The sequence below is a fragment of the Protopterus annectens genome, chromosome 9.part0, assembly GCF_019279795.1.
Source record: "Protopterus annectens isolate FY-2018-M chromosome 9.part0, PAN1.0, whole genome shotgun sequence".
Classification (NCBI taxonomy): Eukaryota; Metazoa; Chordata; order Ceratodontiformes; family Protopteridae; genus Protopterus; species Protopterus annectens.
The window spans coordinates 1,334,827,884-1,334,851,217 of record NC_056743.1 but is presented as its reverse complement, the minus strand read 5'-3'; the positions used below and the strand labels follow the sequence as shown (position 1 = coordinate 1,334,851,217).

The following is a 23,334-nucleotide window of genomic DNA, read 5'->3' as shown; positions in this document are numbered from 1 at the left end:
GCTATGCACAGCATGGCAAAACAGTGCCTAAGAATATTAGGCCACATTCTACCAGGGCAGCAGCCACTTCAGCAGCCTTTCTCAGAGGATTACCAACCAAGGAAATTTTGGAGGCTGCATCTCGGAGTTCAGTACACACTTTTGCCAAGCATTATCACTTACCTCTTTAGTCTAAATCCAGAGCAGGTTTTGCCACTGCAGTTTTGCAGGGCCTCATAGCCTCTCCGAATCCTATTTAGACCCAGCCACCCTACCTCAGCTTTGGGATTCAACCCAAGTGTAATGACTGCAACAGTGAAACACAATGAACATAGTACAGTTGTGTACCTACCATAAATGTAGATGTTCGAGTGTATTCACTGTTGCAGTCCAGGTTACCCTCCCTCCATCCCCCTTTCCTTGCTGGGACTTATCTGTATGTCTCTATTCTATACAACGTATGTGGTGTATTTGCTTGTAGATGAAGGTATTGTTTTATTTTAGTGCATGTTTTTATAAGCAATATGTATTGCCTACCTTCTTGGGGGCACCTGACATCTGGGGCAAGAAAAACTGAAGAAAATGGCTTTAGCTGCATCTTATATACCCCTGGCACACTGACGTCAGGGAAGAGGCGACAGCAACCGACGCCGGACCAGGACTTTAAAATTCAGGCCGACTACGGGTAGCCTGCCAGCAGGATAACCCAAGTGTAATGACTGCAACAGTGAATGCACTCGAACATCTACATTTATGGTAGGTACACAACTGTACTTTATTTACTCACCATAACGTTCCATGTTTGTAGTCCATCTCACCCTTCATTCTTTCGAACCCGCCCTCCTTCCCCCATCCTGGAAGTACCTGGAGACAGTAAAATACAACTTTCATTATTTATGAAGACCTTTTAGTATTGGCTTCTTTTGTAGGTTGTTATTATTTCTTCTAGTCAGCAGCAAACAAGATCTGGGGATTGTACTGGTGCACCATGGGATACCTACCTAGCCACGAGCCAACCAGAAGTCTTCCAGCTTGTAAATTGGCTGAGTCGGAGCGCAGGCATAATATGGGTCCAGTAGCTAGTCAGTCACATAAAGAGCAAAAAGAAAAGATTATGCGTAGAAGATATGTGCATATATACATACATAAATAAAGCATGCACGTTTTCATATAGCCAAATGAAATATTACATTACATTTCTCAGAATAACATGTCATGACCCTAAGCTAGTAGAAAAAATGATTTTTGTATATAGATTTAAAAGAAGTTTTTTTTTTTTAATGTCAGATTTCCTTAATTTGCATTCTTGTAGTAGAGAATGGGAAGGAATGGGAAGGAAATAGTTTGCAGTCTATACAAGGTAATAATTACAAATGGGCATGCAGTATTAGGAGCTTGTGAGAGGAGGTATTGGGACCAGTCTAAAGTTAAATGCTCACTTTGAAGACGAAGTATGTGATAATTAATTCCTTGGCTAATAGGAATAAGTAGAGGTGTAACTTTAGTGGGGTTTTTTGTCTCACTAGCAAAAAGTTATAAATTAGAGGTCGCTGACATTTAGTTGGCAGACAGCATTTGCACTTTTTGCTTTTTTTTTTTTTTTTTTTTTTTCATGACAACTGCAGCAAGTTGAGAGTGATTCGGTGAGAGTGGGTTGAGTATTTGTAGGATCATTAATTCAGAGAGGTCAGTCAAAGTCAGCAGGGCAGTAACTAGGGTGGGGAAAAGAGGATAATTGCTCTGGGTGCAAGCAGTTATGGAGCACAGTCAGCAGGTGCCAGTGGTGTGGGAGTGCAGTAATGGCTTTGATTTAAGAGGATGTGAGAATATTGGTGCTTCATAAAGGATGTGAGGATATTGGTGCTTCATAAAAAAATACCAATAATGTGTTTAAGGTTTGACTTAATGTGAGGTGAATGTGTGGTAATAATTGCAGCAAGGTGCTTTTAGCAAGCACCTTGCTACATTTATAGGATCAAAGGAAGTGAGCTCTTTTTTTTATTTTTTTGCCCTCAACTTTGATTTGAACAAAGTGCCAGTGTGGGAATCTGTTCAGGGAGCCAGATAAGCAAGCTACAGCTCTGAAGGTCAGTTAAGGTTTCAAGAAGATTTTGTTACGCAAGACAAGTTGACATTAAAGAAGGAAGTTGGATGAGTTTTTTCTGTGACTTCAGATCGAATGCAAAAGGTTACTTAAGAAAGATGGTGAGGATGTGGGTAGATACTATATTAGGCAGCACATTTCTTTATCCTCTGCTGTATTTGCTAGATAGCTGTATTACCATTACCTTTTTTTACCCATTTGTTCAATGTAGGGCAAGAGAGTGGCTTATCCTGTCCTTTGGAGCTCATTGACTGCCTGTTTTGAGCTCCACTGTGTGTTACTTATTGCAGGAAGTGTGCCTCCCCATACTGACTTTACTATGCAAGTGTACTTGCACAGCAGTAGGGTGTGCTTGGTAGGCCTGTGCTCCATGGTGTAACAGTTAATGGTCCCTTTAGTTGTTACTCAAGCCAGAGTCACACCCCACTAAAGGATGTATGAGCGTACAGCAGCCTCTCTCTTCCATCCTTCTTAGCCAGCCCTTCCAGCGCCTGAGCCACTAACCGAACTTGTGTAGTCTGGTCCAAAGTCAGGTACTAAGCGTCCTAACCACATAGCTGGGATCAGGACATGCCTGAGCCACTAACTTGAGCTTATGTATCCTGTCCATAGGCAGGTATTCATCCTCATTTGCCACAGAGCTGGGATTAGGGCAGTACATATTGTGGTAGTAGAGTCAATATAGTGGTCACTCAAAATCCAGTTAGAGATGAGACTGGTTCAACACTACAATTCTGAGGCAAGGTAATTTATTGTAACATAGATGGAAAAAGAGACACAAAACACCAGCATAAACATTTTAGAGATTTGTTGTAAAACTTCTACAAACTAAAACAGTTTTAATTTTCTAGGAGTTCTTTTACTATATTATAAAATACTCATAATTTCAATGTAAACAGTACACGCAGCTGATAGAAACCATCTGTTTCAATCTGTGGCAAAGCTTCTGTCATTAATGCAGTCAAACTGTTATCGTTCGGCATGAATGTAAGCAGAAGATTCTGCATCCTGAATAGATAGTCAGCTTAACTTAGCGGCTCTCTGATCTTGTAAGTCTTGCATGTGCCGATTCATTTTGATGTTGCATGTTTTAAAAGGCAAATTCATCATGAGCCAGGTTGAGTCATTCTGGCACACCACACATTTTGCCTCACATACTAACTGATGGAATTTCATCACAAATTAAGCCACTTCAAGGTTAAGAACCCTTATTTCGTAAAGCTGTCTGTACAAGAGTGCATTCTGTAAGCTTTCCCCTTGCAGTAACAAAGGCACAACTTTGTAATATACTGCTATTATAAAACAAAATTTCTACAGTTGTATTAATAAAACTAGGGTCTATATCACAACGTCGAGCTTACAAAAGTTATATCATTGTAATATTGAACCGTTATGTTCGAAACCCAAGAAAACCGAAACCACAGAACAGCGATTTTTTCCCCAGGGGAAATAAAAAATCTGTGTTCCGTGACAAAAAAAACTTAACTTTAAACCTAAACTGAAGTGGGGGGCTGTGCCCCCCACACCTCCCCCTACTTAAATATACCAACTCTGAGATTGCACTACAGTGGAGGAAATAGCAAAGCCCTGAAAACGTCCCACAGATTTTTTTTCCCTGGGAAAAATGTTGATGTGCTGTGACTTTGCTATTTTCCACTTTCGGACTTTAGGGTTTGATATTACAACGTTCAAATTTGTTTTAGTTTGACATTGTAATATATACCCATAAAACTAAGTTTCTGTGGTAGCACAGCTTAGTAATATAATAGTAGTTGTTCCAATGGTAACTTTAAATATAATAAATGCTGTAGTAGTAGCTTTAACTATAATGCAAAGTTTATATTCTTATTAGTCCACAGAATCACACATATTCGTACTTCTGGTAGGAGAGGCTTGAACTGCATGCAGAACCAACGTATATGGGCCACCATGGGGGAAATTCTTTTTTGTGAGTGGATGCATTTGAGTAAAAGGTGACAGCCTTCTCAAATATGTTTGCATTGCCTATGTTTACAGTTAATAGTAAGATTAGGGAAGCAGAAGTCTTGAATCTGATTTAGCCAAATTTCATAAATACCAAAAATGTCTAGTTTGTTACACTGAATCTGAATGGAGACAGTTTTGTTTTCGAGTCTAACACAGCTAAGGACAGATTTTAGTTTAGAGGTAGGGTGGTATGAGTTGCCATTGGTTATTTAAAGAGCAAAGCTGCTTAGGAAAGTATTATAAACTGGTACAGGATTGAGCCCTGTATGACCAGAAAGAAAGAAAAAGTGGGAAAAGAGCTGGCTTTGTTTGGGTATGATAAAATGCTGAGAAAGGAATGAAATGTGGAGGAAAAGCAGGTGAAATGTCAAGTTTGCTTATACTATGAATAGTGATTGGGATGAAGTTGCTAGCTGGGGAGAAAGAAAGAGAGAACCTCGATCGTGTGTAAAAAGATGAGAAGCAAAACTGAAATGAGTAGTGGAGAAGAGGTTTGTAGGGGATTTAGCCGTGCTAACATAAAGTGGATAAATAAGCATATGTGGCTGATAGGTGGTAGGTGGAGAACAATAATTGCAGAAAAATTCACTGCAGATGTAAGCAGAAGAATCAGTGTACAATAGTAAACATATTCCAGTCTGATCATGGCAAGTTCAGTTATCTCATGAGTATAACCCTTCTATACTTCATAACCCATGCCTTTATTCTCTGCTGTAGTCTCTTATCCCTCTATCTGGACATGTGTTTGAGGCAGTACACTCTGTTGATCCCTCAGCATTCTCCTTCCTGCTCTCTCTTAACTGCAGGATTGCTTTGTTGTACCGGTCTTGTGGTAGTATTTCTCTTCCTGTGTAGTATCATATTCAGTAGCCTCACTTACTTAGATTGTCATGCCTCCATCACTTCTCTGTATCATTTCTGAACAACTTGTATCCTGACATATCTGTATACTGTGCTCGTATCACTGATCTGTAACACTGACTGTGTGCCTTCTCATGTCGTGCATCAACTGATTGCAACTCCACCATTCTTTTACAGAAAGAAAGAAGTGTCTAGATGTGCAGTGGCATATCAAATGAAGTTCTGTGTTTCTGTGCCATTAGTTCTGTATCAAATTCACTTAAATTGAAAAGCCGGAATTTAGAATCCTGCAAGAAATGTCAAAGAAAGTTTCCCCTAAATTAAGAAAGACATTGTTAAATTATCTGGTTTAACCAAAGTCTCTGCAATTACAAGTTAAAATGTTATCATACAGTTTTTTAAAGGGCAGTAAATGAAGTACCAGACAGGCCATTTTTAGGAAGGCATTTTTAAAGAAAAATGTGGTCTGAAGTGTGGAAGGATGCACGCTGTCTTGTGTATGTTGATAGAAGGTGTATTTGAAGTGAGTTTGAGAACAAGATTTCTTTGTAGGGGTTCCTTTGTTATGTTTTTCATGTCCTAATTACTACCTGTTCTATAATAATTTGACAAAGCAAGTAGCTAGTTATGTGTTGATCATGATCTCTGTTAGCTCAGCTGCCAGTATTAACATTTTGCTGAATCTTTGCATGTCATTCTGAAAGAGGCTTGAGTCTGTTTTTGATACTGAAGGATTTTTAACAGTGGATGGAAAACAAAGGTTAAGTGAAATGTATTTGCCTAACAGTTTTGCTATTAGCTCTGACAAAGAAGACCTTCTTCTGTGTAATCAGCCCAAGCTGTATTTCAGTTGTGGAATGCAAGATCATGTCTAAAGTATCTGCATAGAGGTCTGTGGTGTGAAAGAAGGTCATGAAAGGAGATCAGTGTAAGAACTGTGGTATAGTTTATGCAGCAGTCAAGGACATAATTTCAATGGCAGCTGAACAAAGGCATACTAAAGCAGAACTTTTGTAAAAAAAAAAAAAAAAAAAAAGCTGAAGAAGTTTTAAGAAACAAGACAAAAAATTATGCTGCATTAGATGAAAAGGAAATAAATTATAATACTGCTTCCAGTTTCTTTACTACAAATTAAAAAGTTAGAGTAGTGCGACCCTGAAGTAGAAGAATTGTGGAAGTAAAGGAAGGACCGTTGATAATTTCTGTTGGAAATGCTATCCAGCAGGAAATGATGAAAGCAAGGAAGGCACATCAGAAGAAAACCATGACAGTTGGGTGAATGCTTCTTATGCATAAATGGCCAGTAGACTAAAATGTGAAGTGATGAAAGTGAAGAACAAGGAGAAAGCATGCATGAAATTTGTGCCACTGATTCTTAGTAATGGTAAGTCTGATAAAAGATGGTGGAAATGTTTGGTATAATTGTAGCATTCTGAACATTTATTTTTGTCTGTCAAGAAATATATTGTTTAGGGTGAGGACTTGCACTTTTCTTGATGAGAAAGCTCAGAACATGTACCAGATATGAAATCTGTGGAAAAATGGTCAGAAATGCAAGAAAAAATCTTTTAAATGCATCTAAATAGTTCCTTGTTTGACTGGAGAAATAAATGCAATGTCAATTAATGTAGTATTTTTGTTATCCTTTGTTGATTGGGTTAGTTCTACTAGGCAATGGACACCCAAGATGGTATTCTTACTAAGCTAAGGAAAATTTGGACAAAATACTGTGAAACTTTCCCTGCTTGTCATTGTTGCAAGTGGGACACATTTTGCATACCTCTTCCTGTTTCCATTCAAGGTGTAGAGGTGACTTGAGAAACAGGGAGGCAGATGGAGAGAGAAGGAGATAATCGAATGGTGAGAGAAATGGAGGAGAACACAAATATCATGAATGGAAAATATGTGCAGGATTCTAAGAAGGTGTTTCAAAGAAATCTGGAGATTAGTTGGCAAAAAGATGTGTAATTACAACCCTTCAGTTGGGAGGATTGTGGGATGATTTACTTAAAGAAAATGATGATGCAGAGAGAGAGAGACAGAAAATTAAGGAGATATTTCCTGTGGGCACATTATGGAGAAAATACAAAAGGATGATGCAGAGACATTCCTGAAGAGTAGTGGTAAAGTGGGAAAAAACATATGCAGAGAAAGTAAAAAGGCAAAAGGGGAGTACCAGAAAAGACGGCAGAAGAAAAACAGAAGTATGTGGTAAGGATTCAAAGCAAAGAAGACAAAGAGCTGGACAAGTATGAAATGGGCAGTTTAATAACTCCTTTGGCTGTAAAAGCACATGAAATAAGAGCATTTATTCTTACTAACAACAAGAAATTTTGTGACATTATATTTGAGACTGTTTTTCAATGGAAATGTTTCTTGGAGAATATGAAAAAAAGAAAGACTGTAACCGATAGAATCTTTATGTGATAAAACCATTTAACAGGGAAACAAAAAAGAAAGTGAATGTACAATTTTGAACAGAGGTGGAAATAAAGACTTTAAAGGGACATTTGAAAACTTTATGTAAAGAAGTACTGGACATTGCAAAAGTTTATGACAAAAGGGGTTTATGGAGTGGTGGCTGGGATTGTAATATTGTGTTAAAAATAGAAGTAACTAATATATATATATATATATATATATATATATATATATATATATATATATATATATACCAAGCATGATAAATGTGGAGGGGAATAGGAGTGTGGCAAAATACTGGGGACATCCCAAAACATTTTTTATGGAAAAGGACATTTAATAAGTAAGTGTGATAAAAGAAAATGTTATATTTGTGGGGAAATGGGACATGATTAAAAATGTGAATTGAAATGTTATAAATTTAACAAAATTAGACATCTACGGATGGATTGCAAAAATAAAAATAAGAGTAAGGAAAAAGAAAGAAGAAATTTTACAAGTAGTAGAAACAGAAGAGAAAGTAGATGAGAAAAAATATAAAGAGGACATAGAAGGCTCTGAAATAAGTGATGAAGAAGACATAAATTGGGAGGTAGTAAAATAAAAAAATAATTCTATTGGTAAAAGGGTAAAAGACAGAAAAGGTCAATTTAAAGGACTAAGTACAAAAGAAAAAAGAAAGGAAATGGATTGGATGAAAAAATATATACAGCCAATGATTGGGGGTTGTAATGGTTAAGGTATTTGACTGAAAGACACAAGATACAATATTTGACTCTTGCCTTTGGGAGGGAAATTAGCTTGGCTTGGAATGGCCTACTAAGGAAGACACCCTAGCAATAGCTATTAACTTATGATACCATGAATATATGGAAAGGAGAAAATAAACATTTTAGAGTGCTTTATGTAAATGTGAATAACATTAAGAGTATAGTAAGAAGAATATGGATTTTGTAGGAGTGAAATACATGAGATGTAGATGTAATTATATTAGAAGACTCAAGATTTAAAAAAAAAAAAAAACGAAGAAAGATTATAAACAAGCTGTGGGGAGGAAAATCTGGAATTTGAGAAATGAGAGATGCTTTGGAATAGCTCTGTGCTGTAGAAATACAGAAAAGATATTAAATTTAACTGTAGCAAAAATGGGAATATTAACCATTGTAGATTTAAAATGGAAAGAACAAGTATATAGAATTATAACATTATAAGAGTATATTAACTGTAAAGAAAGAGAAAGCTTATTTAATCAGATCTTAGACTGTGTAGTGAAAAATATGAATATTATAACAACAGGAGGCTTTATTTGTGATTTAAGAGGCAAGCATAAAAATAAAGGAAATAAAATATAAGATGTGGTATGTTAACACATTGGGACAAAAATTCATGGATGTAAAAAAAGGGTAGGTATAGAACTGAAATAGATTATTTTATGGTATCAGAAAGTTTAGTTGTAAGAGAAGGAAGGTTGATAAAACAAGATTTTTCTTTCATCTTGCAATATGGCCAGAGATAAAATAAAACAAGGATTATTTAAAAAATATGCAAAGGAATAAAAAGGATGAGCGAAAAAGCATGGAATGAAAAAGGAGAGATATTAGTAATACAGTTTTGGAAAGATATTATTGTTATGAGAACATTTTATAAAAATTGGTCTGAATGGTGGTTGATATTTAAGGAAAAACATATATAAAAATATTCTTTTTTACAGTAGTAATATGATATGAGAGCAATATAAAAGAACATATATTGATGCACTGGAAGACTTAGAACATAATAGAAAGTACTTAGACGAAAAACAATCATATAAAAGAAATGAGATGTCAATGTAATTATATTAGAACACACACAAGATTTAAAAAATGAAGAAAGATTACAAACAGAAGCTGTGAAGAGGAAAATAATCTGGAATTTGGGAAATGAGAGATGTTTTGGAATAACTATGTGCTTGTAGAAATACAGAAAAGATATTAAATTTAACTTTAGCAAAAATGGGAATATTAACCATTGTAGATTTAAAATGGAAAAAACAAGTATATAGAATTATAGCATTATAAGCTTACTAAAACTGTAAAGAAAGAGAAAACTTATTTCATCATATCTTAAGACTATGTAGTGAAAAATATGAATATAATAACAGGAGGCTTTATTTGTGATTTAAGAGGCAAGCATAAAAAGAAAGGAAATAAAAAAGGAAATAAAATATAAGATGTGGTATGTTAAAACATTGGGACAAAAATTCATGGATGTACACAAGGTATGTATAGAACTGAAATAGATTATTTTATGGTATCAGAAGGTTTAGTTGTAAGAGAAGGAAGGTAGTTGAAACAGGATTTTTTGATCATCTTGCAATATGGCCAGAGATAAAAGAAAACAAGGATTATTTAAAAATAGGCAAAGAAATAAAAAGGATAAGTGAAAAAGCATGGAATAAAAATGGAAAGAGATTAATAATACAGTTTTGGAAAGATCATATTATTAGAACATTTTATAAAAATTGGTCTGAATGGTGGTTGATATTTAAGGAAAAAAATATAAAAATTTCCTTTTTTTACAATAGCAACATGATATGAGAGAAATATAAAAGAACATATATTGATGCACTGGAAGATTAAGAACATAATAGAAAACACTATGACAAAGAAAAACAATAATGAAAAAGTACAAGAATTATTATACAAGCAAAGATATTTTTTACAAGAAAAAAAGAGGAGTATTGAGTTACTTGAGAAGATTAGTAAAGGAAATGGTAGTGCAACAAGAGAAATAACAATGTAAAAGGAGAAATTGAAATAACTCCGGAAAAGATTTTGAATAGTGTAGTACAATGCATACATGAATAAAAGAATGTAGCGAAAAAACATAAAAAGTAAAAAAAAGTTAACAGAAAAAGAGAATAAGGAGTTGGGAAAACAGATTTCTTTAAATGAGCTAGATAAAATGTTAGGGCAAGTAAGTATAGATTTGGCTACAGGACCAGATGGTACAGGATATGATATGTATAAAAAAATTAAGGGATTGGCAAAAAAAATGTTTTTAAAGGTTTTGAATGAATAATTAAATGAAGGTTTTATGTATAAAGAATTATGTAGTGAAATACTTAAAATTCATGTGAAAGAAGGAAGATAGAAGATGGTTAAAAACTGGAGATCGATAGTATTGAATAATAATATAAGATCTTTATGAAAATAATACCAAATAGATTTGAGGCTAAAATGGAAAATATTATGGAAGATAGTATGTGTAGTACAAAGGGGAAGAGTTGTCAAGAATTATTAATGATAGAGAAATTGTGGATGATATTATGAGTAGAAAATAAGAAGCAAAAATAGGACACCTTAATAAGGCAATTGATTCAATTGTACATAAAATCTTATGGGGAATAATGAAAGAATATAATATAAGTGAGAAATTTAGGAAATTATGTATGTCAACGTATAGTAATAATAAAGTAAAAAAATACTTATAAATGGCTGGTTAAGCAAGAGGTGCATATGAAGAATGGTATAAGATCGGGAAGGCCAATTAGTTGTATTCTCTTTGCATTAGTTATGAATGTGATAGTATTTGAAATAAATTACAAAATGAAGGTGGTGGGGTATGTAACACCTGAAGGGTTAAGAATTCCAGTTCTGTTAACATATACAGGTGACACAATAATTACAAAAAAAAATTGGAATAAAGAAGTAATAATGTGCACAAATGATGGCTTTAAATACTGAGAAAAACTAACATTTGAGTGATGTAGTAAAGCTAGGGGTATATATTTTACAATGAATGAAATGTCTGTGTTAGCTGTAAAACATGGGAATAAAGATGTAAATAGAATTTAGTGGGGAAAAAAACAACAGAAGAAATAGAACAAACCTGTCTTCCCTGGAGAACATATAAATTATCATTCAGAAAAAAGGCGTATTTGTTAAATTTAGTCCTGATGGGAAAATAGCACACTTAGCAACTGTATTTATGTTGCCAACATTATTGGAAAATGAATTATTTTGGATATTTTTTTCATTTATATTGAATTCTAGACTAAACCCAGTAAAAGGAGAAGTTTTCCATGTAAATAAAGAGGAAGGAGGTTTAGGGTTAATTAACCCAGTGGTATATGCAGCTTCATTAAATTTGTATAAACTATTAAAGTGGATAAATGAAAAAGATGAGAGATTAGTAGTAAAATTGTATAAGTATAAATATGATAACATTTAGGGTATGGTGAAAAGGAGGGTATACATGAAGAAATAAAATGTTACCAAGAAAAAATATTTTTGTGGAAAATAAAAATGTTTGTATAGAAAAATGTAGAAAATTATGGCTTAAGAATGTAATGATAAAACATAACTATGTAAAACAATGGGCAAATCCAACAGATGAAAAAATAAAGCTATAAAAATAAGAAGCAAATGATGTAATCAGAAAGTAGAGTGGCAAGATTTTTTGTGGAGACTGATAATAAATTACCAGTAAAAGAAATATGCCATAAAAAAGAAAAGTGATAGAATATGTATAATTGTCAAGAAGAAAAAAAGTATGGAACTTTTGAAATGTAAAAGAGTAAAAAAGTTATACAGAGAAAACTGTAAAGTGTTTTTGAAGATATAAAATAAGATAAACCTGTATTTGGTTATAAAAATAGAAGTAAATAATATGTTAAAATAGATAAAAAGTTATTTTATGCCATATGGGTTATATGGAATGAAATTATGCTTAGTGGTAAATGAATTTTAGCAACAATATTCAGTAAAATCAGATAGATAGTGGTTATGAAAAAAGGAGTGGGGGTCTAATATGGATGAAAATTTAGTATGTAAGGAAAATTATGAATACGTGTAAATATATTTGTATATCTATGTATATATAAATTTATATGTTGTAAATAAAAATTTTTTTATATATAAATAAAGGACCCCTACTGTTTTCCAGTAAGTGCCATGAAATCTTTCATAGCCACCTGATCTACTACTAGGTTGAGCAGATAGAGGCCTCAGTTTAACAGCTCATCCAAGGGATGGCGCACACAGGAGTACAGCACATACCACCCCAATGCTGAACTGCAGTGTCAGTATTGGAAATAAATACAAATACCTGGTGATGGAATAGAATCCAGAAATGTCTGATCTTCAGGCACCAAAGAGGAGTGTGTTAACTGTTGAGCCAGTGATACCATATGTTTTTATCTGCAGTAGGTATGAGTGACATAAATCAAAATATTTTGGAGGATTTTTGTGATCATAAAGCAGTGTGTGTGTGTTGTATGGTGGGAGTACGAAGTTTGGGGAAAAGGAAAATAAATATTTAACTGTATGAATTGTTTCAGGATTCTGCATGTAGTTTCCTTCATGAAAGGAAATTGTCCCCGAATTATAAAACTTTTCAGTAAAACCTACAAGAGCGAGCCAGCAAAGGTAGAGTCTTTACTGTGTAATACCTTAAACCTTCTGTAGTGAGGGCCCATGGGATATATGTAATTGGCACCTTAAATGCATAGCAGTGTTTTATTTACTTGACTTTTGAATGCCCATGACTTATTCCATTTTACTTTTTAAGTCTTTATAGGTACATTCAGGCCAATAAAGCCAAATACCACTGTGTAAATGTGCCATGTTTTTCAACCTTGTCAGTAGCGTACATTAGAAACACAAAGCTTAAAAACAAGCTTGGTATCCTGAAACATTAGGTTGCCTGCAAAATATCCCAACTAACATTGAAACCAAAGTCTTAAGAAGGTCACAGAGATGAGCCATTCAGTAAAAACTATAAGAAAGGTCCAGCCAAGCTAGAGTCTTCACTGTGGGAATACCTTAAATCTCCTGTAGTAGCTTGGTTTGGACGAACTTGCAGAAAATTTATTGAGTTGTTTGTCTGTGGCTTTTTTACCTTTTGGTTTGGAATTGAATGGTAAAACTTCAGATATGAATGTTGGAGAGACTTTTAAGCAAGAGTTGGGAGTATTGTATAGATGGAGTAAGAAAACGAAAAAAAATATCTGTTCTGAACGAAAAGGAAAAGGTGATAATGGTGTCTGAAAATGGACCAGAAGAATGGTGCCATAATATGGCAGACTCTCATAGTAAAAGATTTGTATTAGCCAAACTGTGAAATGTACATTGTATTGACGGTAAAGAGGGATATGTCTGAAATATTGCCAGGTGATGTTGATGGTGGGATTATATTGGAAGAATGATAGTAAAAAAAGTAAAATGTTTTGATAAACAACAAACAATGCAAGGAATTCACTGTAATGCAAAATCCAGGATGTCAGAGTTGTAGTAGTTATATTTTGTGCATATGTTTGTATGTGTGTGTTTGTTTTATTTTGTGGTTTAGATTAAGGGAAGAATGTTTACTGAGCATGACCATGTGGGATATGTAAGAAAGTGTACAGCAACTAAATGGACAGCAAGGAAGGCTATGCTGGTGGAGGCTGGGGAAGTAATTAAGGAAGCAGGTAATAAGAGGGTTCCAGGATGAAATGGTTTTCCTTGAAAAGTTTATAATTTTGTAGCCTTTTTAATGGTAAATGAAGAAGAGCTTTCAGTGTTTAAGTGGTTGAAGATTGTTTTAAGTAAAAAGGGGAGCCTAAAAGTTATATGTTTTTTGAGATCTAGTGGCTTGTTAAATGTAAGTCTGGCACTGGCTATGAATAAATTGAGGATGGTTAGCTATGCTAATTTGTAGGTTTCAGGCTTGGGTGGAGGTAGGCAGTATTTTTTATTTTTGACAATATTTTGGGACATTTTTGACAAAGGAGGGAAAGGGAGGGTAGTTGGATATACTTTTTATAAGATGAAGAAAAGTCTTTGGGCAATGGGGGAGCAGGGGAAGTTATGAAGAAATTTGAATCAACTAGGGTTGTGTAAGAGGATTACAGGTTGGGTATAGGGTTGTTGAGAGGTGCTAATTAATAGAATATTGGGTGGGTTCTTGTATGTAAAGACTGGTATTCATTGGGGTGTCCTTTGAATGAGGCAGGTCTGACAGTGTGTGGTGAAGGAAAAGAAAGGCAAACTTGAAACAAAGAATTATGAAGGCTTGTTTGTTGGAGTGGGGTTTGAATGGAGAACTATGTGACATATATGGGTGTTTAAACATGGTTATAAATTTATAGAGATTTTTTATATACTTCCTGAGATTTTTTGAGAATGTAACAGGGAGACTAAGTCCAAGTTGATATATGATTCATCAGTGGGTTAGGAGAAGACTTTTTTTGGCTAAACATTTTTATTTATTTTTTATATTTATTTATTTATTTTTATATGTGGCAAGTATTATTTTATGTCCATCACATTTAAAAATGTGGGTATTATGTTATGATGGGATTCAAAATTAAATCCACTGAACTGAGGTATAGTATAATGTTCAGTGAGTGAAGGTCTGTCGGATATGGTGAACCCAGAAATGGTTCTTTTTCTTTCATATTTTTTACAGACTCAATTAATAAATTGGTACATGTAGTGCAAGGTTAAGACTCATCAGATTGGTGAAAATGCTGGACGAGTATAAGACTGGGTGTTTCAAAGATGCCTTGTAAGTGAATAGAGTAGGTTGTTTGAGGGAAGCATAGGTGAGGATTAAAGCATGCAAAATCATGGGGGAGGTGTTTGGAAGTACAGACTTTGTTAGCTTAAGAATGGTTTGTGGGTGTTTATGTTTTTATATTCCTTTTTTAGTATATTTTTATGTATTTATGCCTGATTTTATGGTGACTATTAATTGTAACTTTTTTTGGTTTTAAGAAATATTTCCTCTTTCTTTCCACATTCCTTAAGTTGTATTGTAATGGCACTTGTCATGATCTAAGTTGCACTTAGGTTCATAGGTTCATACTAGGCTATCTGCCCTGGGGCATTTATAAGCCTAGCCCGATTGTGTTTGGCTTACGCCACCCCTTGATTTGAGTATACTGTGCTCTTTTTAAAGTTTAGTTTACTGTGCCTCTGTCTAATAGTGACACGGAAGTAATCCCCGGGACAAACCTACGATCCCCCATCCACTCATCAAGATTCTTCTTGAAGAGAGTCAGTGAGGTGCTCTGCCTAACATGAATTGGAATTCTATTCCAGAGCGAAGGGAGCCTCTGGGTTATGAATCTGTCCCTCCAGCATGTTCTATTTATTTCTGTGCTGAGGTTCAAGTCCCTCGAGCGCGTGACTCTAAGGGATTTAGATTTACTGAGGTGGAGCATGTCCATTAATTCTGGGTTGTACATAGCTTTATATGTCAGGCATAGATTGCCTCGAAATAGGCGGTATGCAACTGAGTAGAGCTGGAGTTTTTTTAACCGAGCAGCATATGACATCTGTTTGAGTCCCTTGATCCTCCTGGTGAGATAATTTTGGGGTCTTTCTAATTGCTGCAGGTGTCCGGTAAGGTACATCCCAAAGGGGACATTGTATTCTATGATGGGCCTGATGAGGGATGAATAAAGGGGCACGATTACCTCTCTTGATCTAGATGTGAATCCTTTCATGATGAGGTGGGCTATGTAGAAGGTCTTTCTAACCACTTTGGCAATGTGGTTGTCAAAGGAGAGATTGCTATCAACTTGGGTCCCCAGATCCCTAATTACTTTCTCTGTACTTAATGGGTTACCACCTATGTGGTAATTTGTGGGCACATTGTTTTTGCCAAAGGGTATGACTATACACTTTTTGGCATTTAGCTTTAGACCATGGCTCTGGCACCAGTTATCCGTCTCTACCTTTTTGAAGGATGTTTGTGTCAGCTGGAGAGTCGATTATGGCGCCCAGTTTGCAGTCATCTGCGAACTTGGTGAGCCATAGTCCTCCCACGTTGGCCTGTACCTCAGAAAAGTAAATACCGAACAAGAGAGGTCACAGGACAGAACCTTGTGGGACACCACTTGTGACCGGTTTCGAGTCTGACATGGCTCCAGCAACTCTGACTCTGTGGGTTCTGTCTTTGAGCCAGTTTGTGACCCATCTTGTGACATAGGGGTTTATATTTAGGCTGGATAGCTTATCTATGATGCCCGTGTGGGGTATTGTGTCATATGCCTTTGCGAGGTCCAGATAGGCTGTGTGGACTACCTTCCCTTCATCTATGGCCTTGGTGAATGTTTCGAAGAAGTCGACCAGGTTCAAAAGGCAGGATATGCCCTTGATGAAGCCAAATTGGGTAGGATCTAGTGTCTGTAGGTCCCCAATGTCTTTGTTTATGAGTTCCATGATGATCCTCTCCATAGCCTTGCAGACTAGGCTAGTCAGGCTTATGGGGGGATAGTTTCCAGGGTCCGCAGAGGCGCCACCTTTGTGGAGTGGGACCACTGTTGCTGTATGCCATTCTTTGGGCACATATCCTGTAGTGAGGCTGAGATTGTTTTACTTGAGGGATTAGTTCTTCTTGGAGTTCATGTAGGACGCAACCCGGGATGCCATCTGGTCCCATGGAAGCAATGTTTTTTGCTTTGGAGAGGGCGGCCTTCACCTGAGCATCAGAGATGTTTGGGAGGCTGCACTCTGCCGGGATAGATACTTTCTCTTTTTGGGGGGGGGGGTGGAGAAGTTTGCACTGAACCTATCTGCCAGGATATTGGTGATGTCTGTGGGTTCAGTGTATTTTTTGTCGTTTATAATCAACTCAGAACAAGTCTGGGAGTTGCAACCCAGGTTCCTAACATAACTGAAAAAAGCCTTATGATTGTCTTTAGTGTCCTGTGCAATATTTCTCTCGAAGCTGGCCTTGGAGGATTTTATGAGGGATCGTAATTTTTTGCTAGTACTGATCAGAGATGCCTTCCCTTTTAGGGATTTTGCTCTATCATGTAGTAGCTTCCTCCTTCTGTTGTACAGTTTATTTATGGCTGGGGTCCACCCGACTGGACGCCTGCCTTTGGATGATTGGGTCTTGATTTTGTTTGGGATAGCATGATCCATGCATTCCTGGAGATGTCCGTAGAATGTGTTTATATCGGATTCTGCAGTTTGGGCCATAGTTTCCATTGGCCCTGGGGCCTTGAAGGATTCCACTTCGGTTTTGAGAAGTGTGAAGTTCACTTTTGAGAAGTTTTTCACTGTGGTTTTCTGGGCTGGGAGTGGGGTCGGGATGTGGATATCCAGTGAAATTAATTTATGGTCTGATCTTACCAATGAGGGATATACTTCTGGTATGGAGCATAGAGTCCCCATGTTGGTAATGATCAGGTCTGGTATGTTTTCCCCTCTTGTGGGAGTGGTGACTAGTTGTTCCATAGCATTTGAGTTTATAAATTCCAGGAACCTTTGGGCTAAGGTGCTGGGGCTAGAGTAATGCTCCCAGTCTATGTTTGGGTAGTTGAAGTCACCCAATATAATGGTGTTCGGAGAGATCTTCATGTTCTCCAATGTTTTCAGGAAAGCCAAGTGGGATTCCTGACTTTGAGAGGGTGGTCTGTAGGATGCTATAAACTGAAAAGCAGTCTTGCCCACTGTCAGTTGCACATGGATGGTCTCCGATACTTTGTGCAATGCCACTAACCTGGAGGTGTGGATATCCTTGATAAATATGGAAACTCCCCCTCCTTTTGTGGTTCGGTCTGGGTTTTGGGGCCGAAAAACATGATAATGAGGTATAACTTGGTAGTGCTGGGGTGCTCACTGGAGCCTTGAACCAGGTTTCTGTCACTGCACAGATGTCGATGTTCTCCATACTGAGGAGAGCTTTGAGTGCATGCATCTTGAGGTTAAGACTTCTGGTGTTTAGCAGCATTACCCTTAGTTTCTTGTTCCTTGTGCTGTCTATGGAGGTGGGTTTGACTTTTGAGCCTTGCCTAAAAAAGGCACTATGGGGGTGGCAAGAGCCTTTGACAATATCCGAAAGCCCAGGGCTGACAGGTGCAAGCCGTCCCTAGCGAAGCAACATGGCTTGTCGAGCATGTCATCCCAGGCTGACAGATACTGGATCCCCTTTGAATGACACAAAAATTTTAGCCAATTGTTAAAATCGATCATTTTGTCTTTATACTGTGGCATCATTCTAGGTGAGGGTAAGATGCTGCACAAGGTCAGGGTCATACCGGCCTGGGCTACATGATCAGAGAGCTCCTCTATGTCTCTTTTCATGTAGTCGAGGGAGGTACGTCTCAGGTCATTCACGCCAGCATGTACAATGACTGAGTCATATTTGTATTTGCTTTGGAGTGACCTGAGTGCTTGCGTGATGTGGCGGATCCTAGTGCCCGACAGGCAGCTCACTGTGACCTTCTCTTTATTCAGCCTGGTGAGCGGGACGTCAGTGTGTCTGACAATAGAGTCACCTATTACAAGAGTATCAGGTGTGTTATTCAGCCGTAAGGGCTATGACTGCTTGGCACACTGACTTTGTGTGCTATGTGTTGTACGTGTTTTGTTTTAGGATAGCGTTTGCTTGGATGTCTGCTTTGGAGGTCTCTGTTGCTTAGGTAGATACTGGAATTGTGTTGTGTGAGGTTACCTTCTCCTCCTGACTGGTTACACCAGTTTTGAGATGAGAGAGCTCAGCCTCCAGTTTGGCTATATGGTTGCATCTCTCACATATATTTGAACCTGTTTGGAGGAGGAGAGGGTTGTCCGTGTACATGAGACAGTTGTAACATTGCCTCAAAATTCCCAGGTTCACCAGCTGGACTGGAAAGGAAACCATTGACTGACCTTTGGACATGCTAGAATAATATAGGGAACTGAATTAAAACGGACCAATAGGGGACAAGGTAATTGTAGAGAGTATAAGAGTAAGTAGTGCTTATGGTTTATTAGTGCTAACTTGTAAGATTACTTATTTGGACCAGTGAGGGGCCTTAGAATGAGAATATGGTGTTTAATTTGAGAGATAGAGCAGTTCTAAGGGAAAAAGTGAAGAGCAGACTTTGTGGAGCCAGGAATAGTTTAAACCCAATTAGGTGGCGCTGCCTGATGTTGTGCTATGCGCTATGCGCAAAAGAGGGTTTTAAGAGAGGGAGATCAAGGAGTTTGGAATTGACCCAATATGGCCAATAAAACTACAGTTTCAAGGCAGTAACCACTCCCACAGTTGCAGGCAGGCTGTTCAGTGTTTATCACTTGTTTGTTGTTCTGGTATATTCTGAGTCCATTTATTCCCTACCTAGCGCTTGAGTGTTTCTCTGGTGCTTTGACATCTCACTTTCCATCTTAGTGTGCAGGTAGTATCTTAAAGATGTACTTTACCAATACAACTTTTAAACATCTCTGCCTTTTCAGGGCTATGATGGCAACAGTCCCTGACATTGCGTGGGTCTGTCTACTAAGTCTCCCACTATGAAGGAATTATGCCATGGCATTTTGTACCACATTATCATAAACATGAGTATAGAACTTTGTGTCACATAAAAATGGTTTATACATGACTGCATCAGGTTTGGTTCTGTTCACTCTGTAGAAGTCAGTGTTCTAGAATTCCATCGTATAAATATGAATATTTTTTTTGTGTAATGTCCCACACATTTTCTGCTCATATGATATGTGTCTCTGTTAATTCTAGGTGTGTGCTTGCCAGGTCCGGGCGACTGGAAAGATGTATGCCTGCAAGAAATTAGAGAAAAAAAGAATAAAAAAGAGGAAAGGAGAAGCCATGGCTCTCAATGAGAAGCAAATTTTGGAGAAAGTGATTAGCAGATTTGTAGTAAGTATCCTGGTTTATTTTGTTACTGTTAGTAGCATTCTGGAAACTGGCTTAACGTGGAACTGATTATTAAAGGACAAAATTAATTTTATGTAGATGAATAGAATGGTAGAGGACTGAAAGAACACTTTCTGAGATGGTTGATTGTGACAGAAAAATCCTGTGGAAAGGAATAGCAGTGAGAAGGTGATGGATGGATTCTCATGGAAGAGAAGTCGGTTTAGCCACAATGACCAGTACTAGATTTTTTAAACATTTCTTTCTATCAGTCTGTTGACATAGATCTTTTGATTCTTCTCCAACTTCCCTTTTATCACCCATTCAGTTCTTAAGAGGCTGAGAGGCGTAGGAGACAAGAATGGAAGCTGTCATACTTTAGGACAGGAGATTTTTTTCAGTTTAGACCTACTCTAGATGTTCTTCGTGTTTCACTGTTGCAGTCATTACATTTGGGTTATCTGCTTGCAGGTAGACCTCAGTCAGCCTGATTTTCAAAGTCTTGGGTCCTGCGTCGGTTGCTGTCTCATCTTCTGTGACATCAGGTAGTCAGGGGTATAAAGCATGCAGCCGATGCCGTTACATCAGTATTTCTTGCCGTGCAGTGCCCGAAGCAGAAGCAGTTCGCCAGTGCCGGTCAGCTGACTCCTAAAATTTTCGTTTTCGAGTTTCAGATCCGAAGTCTTCAACAAAGCTAAGTACCCTGTTGGGGATCCTTTTTCTTGCTCTAAACCGATGTCAGTAAATGTTAACAATTGTATTACGTGTGGAAAGCAAATACCTCATAAATATTTTCATTTGTACTGCATTCCTTGCTTAGACCTAGACCACGACATCCCTCGCTGTTGGTTTTGTGCCTTATTCAATCCTCGAACTATTCATCGTCAGTTCATTTTCGCATCTAACTATTTTGGTACTTGGTTCAGTTATCCAGAAATGGCTTCAGTAAGCCACCCGACTACCGACATTCAGAAAAAATGCAAAGATAAAGACAGAGACAGACCTCATAGGTCCAAAGCTGCCGACGACGCTTCCATTAAGCTAGTTGCCAGTTCACCGGTACTCAGTGAGGTGCTTTCACAGCCCCTGATACCTGCTACTTTAGATTCACAGGTCTCTACTGAGGCCCATTCAGAGTCCGGTATGCCGCGAGATGCTTCTTTGACTATGGAACCTGCAGATGACTCTACCTTGGATGGGTCCGGAGCAGCTGTGCAGGCACTGGCTTCTGCTGGTGTATTCAGGCCTACTGACTTGCATATTAAACTGATGCCATCTTCTTCTTCAAGGTCTAAAATTCGATCCACGCCTAGAAAACCGATGCCCAGACCGCATGGTCAGGTCCCTATGCCTAAAAAACAAATTATAGGAATGGCTGAAGACCTTATTACTCTAATCAGGGGAAGCCACCATTCTCGCTCTAAGAGACCTAGAACTGATTTTCTTTCTGATTCTTCTGATCAGGATTCTGAAATTTCTGTTTCTTCTGATGACTAGGACTTGCCCTTATCTACCTATGAGGATTCTGATAAAGAGGTCTTCATTCCCTCTGCTTCCCCTCCAGAAGATTTTTCTTTTGGTGAAACTTTGCATACTCTTAGAGAGCATTTCCGCTGGGAAGGCCAGGATTACTCTGATTCCAAAAAGAGGCTTAGGAAATTTTTACTCCTACCTCAGCACAGGCCTTTAGCTATCCCTCCTGTACTGGACATTGTAGATGATGCCTTCTTGGAATCTAGCCTGGCCCCAGGCACTTTACCTCCGTCTCCCAGAAAATCTGACAGGTATTACAGAGTCCCTGACTCTCACAAGTTCCTCTTTAAGAATCCTACTGCGGATCCAGAGACAATTTCACAGGGACCCAAGGCATTAAGGCTACTACTGCCAAAATCCCTACCCCCTCTGATAGAGATTCCAGGGCCCTGGACAGATGGGATTAGAAGGTATACACTTCTGCTACTTTGGCCATTAGGGCCTTAAACTGCCAGTTTCATATGTTAAAGTATCAGCAGCATATTATTGGATTACTTAAACAGAAAATGATGTTGATTCCTGACTGTGCTGAAAGTAAAGAATTACAGGATTTAATGCATTCTGCTGAACAAGTTGGTAAACATACTTTGCAATGTGGTTTTGATTCATTAGTGGAATCTTGCAGGGCTGCTGTCACTGGGCCTGCACTTAGAAGGCATGTTTGGCTTAAGGAGCAAAATTTGCCAGATCATGTTAAAGCTAAATTACTGGATGCTCCCTTAAACCAAGACCGCCTGTTTGGCAACAAAGCAGAAGTAGTACTTAAAAAGATGGAGGAAAAAGCTAAATCTATGCAAACTGTTACATATTTCCTGCAAGTACAGCCTCCCAGATTTAGTAGGCACTGACCTTCTAAGAATTGGTCCTTTCCTGTCTCTTCCAAGCCTTCTCAGTCCAAACCCAGTTACAGCAGACCACCCAGGCTTCAGTCTCAAGGTACTCACAGGCCTAAGCAGTGGGGGGCTCCCACTTCCAAAACTGGAAGTAGTAAGACACCCCCTTATGGTAAACTGTCACAATGACTTAACCTTAAACCTTCCAATCCCTGCTCAATTGACTGTTCCTTTAGGGGGAAAGATCGCCCTGCATGCAAAAAACTGGGAACTCATTACCCAAGACAAATGGGTTTTAAATATAGTTTCCCAAGGATACAGATTCCACTTCCACTCCTTACCAACACCAAACAGTTGGCCGGACCTACCCCCAAATCAGTGGGCAGAGGCTCAAAAGCAGGTTCTCTCTCTTCTAAGTATTAGAGATACTCAACTGTCCCAGAAGAGGAATGGGGGCAAGGGTTTTACTCAAGACTTTTCCTGGTACCCAGAAAAGACAATTACTGGCATCCTATCCTGGATCTGTCTATCCTAAACACTTTTTTGGTAATCCCAAAATTCTAAATGCTAACTCTTCATCAGCTGTTTCCCATGCTAGGCAAAAATGCCTGGTTAGCAACATTGGATTTAAAGATAGCTTAGCTGCACATCCCAATAAGGGAATCTTGCAGAAAATACCTACGCTTCAGAGCAGGCTACATGCACTGCACTGCCGTTTGGCTTATCTACTGTGCCCAGGGTATTCACAAAGTGCCTAGCTCCAGTCTTTGCATTTTGCAGGCAAATAAATATTCAAATATACCCATGCCTGGACGAATGTCTAATTCAGGCAGAAAGCCAGGACATACTATTAAATCATCTAGCATTTGTAAAGAAACTACTAACTTCACTGGGGTACACCATAAACAAAAAGAAATCACACCTAGTACCCTGCCAACAAGTTGTATTCCTGGGAGCAAGCTTGAATACAACTTTCCAGATGACCTACCTAACGCCAGAGAA

At 37.8% G+C, this 23,334-nt stretch overlaps 1 protein-coding gene across 2 annotated transcripts in view; it reads left to right on the top strand.

The window, feature by feature from the left end:
* The window catches only part of LOC122812057 (G protein-coupled receptor kinase 5-like), a 1,528,223-nt gene that overhangs the window by 1,312,918 nt on the left and 191,971 nt on the right, over nucleotides 1–23,334 (top strand). For both annotated transcript variants that reach the window (XM_044084306.1, XM_044084307.1), the window contains exon 8: nucleotides 19,829–19,969. In XM_044084306.1, the coding sequence (XP_043940241.1) occupies nucleotides 19,829–19,969 (141 nt within the window). The remainder of the gene's footprint in view (nucleotides 1–19,828; nucleotides 19,970–23,334) is intronic.